This window comes from Aplysia californica, unplaced genomic scaffold (genome assembly GCF_000002075.1).
Source record: "Aplysia californica isolate F4 #8 unplaced genomic scaffold, AplCal3.0 scaffold00049, whole genome shotgun sequence".
Taxonomy (NCBI): domain Eukaryota; kingdom Metazoa; phylum Mollusca; class Gastropoda; order Aplysiida; family Aplysiidae; genus Aplysia; species Aplysia californica.
The window spans coordinates 733,849-736,396 of NW_004797319.1; the positions used below are offsets into that span (position 1 = coordinate 733,849).

Below are 2,548 nucleotides of genomic sequence, written 5' to 3' on the forward strand. Positions count from 1 at the left end.
GATAGATAGATAGATAGATAGATAGATAGATAGATAGATAGATAGATAGATAGATTGTACTCGTAGCTTACTGTTTCAGCGGAGGCCTAAATGAATGTCTACAACAATCACGTATATTTGCTTTTAGGAAAACAAACAAGAATGTTTCAGTCCTTATTCTTTTAATAGACACTCTTTAAAAAAAACACTGTGATGCACTCATCAAAAAAATACTTAATTTCAAAAAGCTAAATAATTTGCAATCATTTAAAACACTAAATGAAGTACAATTAATAAGGATACTGAACTATGTGCATGCATTTACAAGATAAGATAAGATAAGATAAGATAAGATAAGATAAGATAAGATAAAATAAGATAAGATAAGATAAGATACATCTTTATTTTTGAACCCACACACACACACACATACACACACACACACATACACACACACATGCATACACATGCAGTTAGCTTGCACTCACAAACAGGCTTACAGTCACATGCATAATATAAAGGAACAGTAATATAAACAGTAATAATGTTAAGCTAGATACATACTCAAATATATATATCTATATACATATATGTATATAGATAGACAGATAGATAGATAGATATAAAACAAGAAAAATTAAAAACACAATTATTATTTGATGTTGGATTTCATTGCCATATTTATCAAATAAGTACATGCGTTTTGTTATCTTTTTCTTTAATTCTATGTGAGTGTTTTTAATGGCCCAATCGATACAATATAGATCAATTTAGGAGGCGGGCTTTGACCATGCCCGTGAGGTCCAGCAATGTCTGAGAGGGATATAACTTCCCAGTTGATAGACTGAAATAAATTCTTCTCACTCGGGAATCGAACCCTGCGCGGAGCAACGTACAGGCAGCAGACCTAACTGCAGCACCACTGACGATATTTTATATTTTATATCTGCTCCAGATGGCAGTCCACTGATCTACAGAGGGCCAGGGGTCAATTCAGACGATGGGTTCATTGTGGGCGGAGAAGATGCTAATATCTCTGACTATCCCTATCAAGCAGCCTTGTTGGTGAGACTTTTTAGGTTTTAGGTTGACGCTACTCGTCATTATTGTTTAATAAACAAGTGGATATTATTTTTTTTCCTCATTAACATTGTTCTATCATTGTTATTATTGGTTCACTGTTCATTTTAGTAGATTTGTAGTCTACATACACAAGATAACAAAGTTAGCAAACAGCAGTCAAAAATATTTTCATCTTCATCACCATCACCATCATCATCATCATCATCATCATCATCATCATCATCATCATCACCATCATCATCATCATCATCATCATCATCATCATCATCATCATCATCATCATCATTATCCGTTTTGTTGTTGCTGTTTTTATTGTTGTTGTTGTTGTTGTGGTAAATACGATTTTTCATAAAGTATTAACTTAAGCATTTGAAAATTTAAAACATTAGAAAAAAGGTTGAATGTTTTACCCTTTTGAGCTTCTTTACCATGGCCATCTCCATCATGACTACACTGCGTCACTGCGACTGCGCTAGCAAAATGACAAAACTCAGAGCTGTGCCAAAATGCAGCTAACCTTTTATTTATTTTGTTTGGTGATGCTATATCTATCTTTACCAAAACAATAATGCGGTGTTAGTCACAAAAAACATGCATGACAAGTTTTACCAATCTTTAGATGACGGATAGTATGGTTAAACAGTTGAGGTTTTAAAATTCATTTCAATAGTTACAAAAATGAGACTTGCCTTTTTGCTAGCGCATTGATAACTGTTTATATTATCATCTAAGCTGCCGCTATTAAGTTTTTGTATTTGCAATTGCTTTTCTTGTTTTGTTTCGTTGTTGTTGTTGCTGTTGCTGTTGCTGTTGCTGCTGCTGTTGCTGTTGCTGGTAAGTAAAGCCTAGGCTGACTACTTCCTCAGAGACGATCTGGCAACACCTACTTCCAGTTCTGTGGGGGTTCCTTATTGACAACAAGGAAAGTGATTACCGCAGCACATTGTATTGACCCAAGGTAAGGAGGGCCCCATGTCGAATATGTTTAAGATATTGGTCCATCATTATCAATAACATCAGCCATAGCAGCAGCCGAGATAGGAGCAGCAAGCAGAGACAGAGCAGCAGCAAAAGCAGCAGCAGCAGCAGCAGAAGTAGGAGCAGCAGAAGTAGCAGCAGCAGCAGTAGTAGAAACAAACGCAATAGTAACACCAGCACCGAATTGCTGTTTTTGTTTCTTTCCTTTTCAACTGTGATTTTTGTACCTTTATTTTTTTTTTCTTTTTATTGCGTGTCATTGGTCATTTAGTCTCTAATGATCTAATTTTACATGCCAGTTTTGTTTTCGTTTGTACATTTTTTCCATTTCTTTTTTTCTAATTCTGCGTTTTCTATTTCATTTTCTAAAAATGTATGTTGTTGCTGTTGTTGTTGTTTATGTTGTTGATGATGATGATGACCATGATGTTGTTGTCTTTGTTGTTGTTGCTGCTGCTCCTGCTGCTCCTGCTGCTTCTGCTGCTACTGCTGCTACTGCTGCTGCTCC

The 2,548-nt window shown here is 35.5% G+C and overlaps 1 protein-coding gene across 1 annotated transcript in view; it reads left to right on the top strand.

Moving 5' to 3' along the window:
- Positions 1–2,548, top strand: part of LOC101850065 (coagulation factor X-like) — a 45,442-nt gene that overhangs the window by 38,193 nt on the left and 4,701 nt on the right. Inside the window, exons 7-8 of the mRNA XM_035968281.1 lie at positions 935–1,044; positions 1,929–2,020. Coding sequence (XP_035824174.1) covers positions 935–1,044; positions 1,929–2,020 — 202 coding nt within the window. The remainder of the gene's footprint in view (positions 1–934; positions 1,045–1,928; positions 2,021–2,548) is intronic.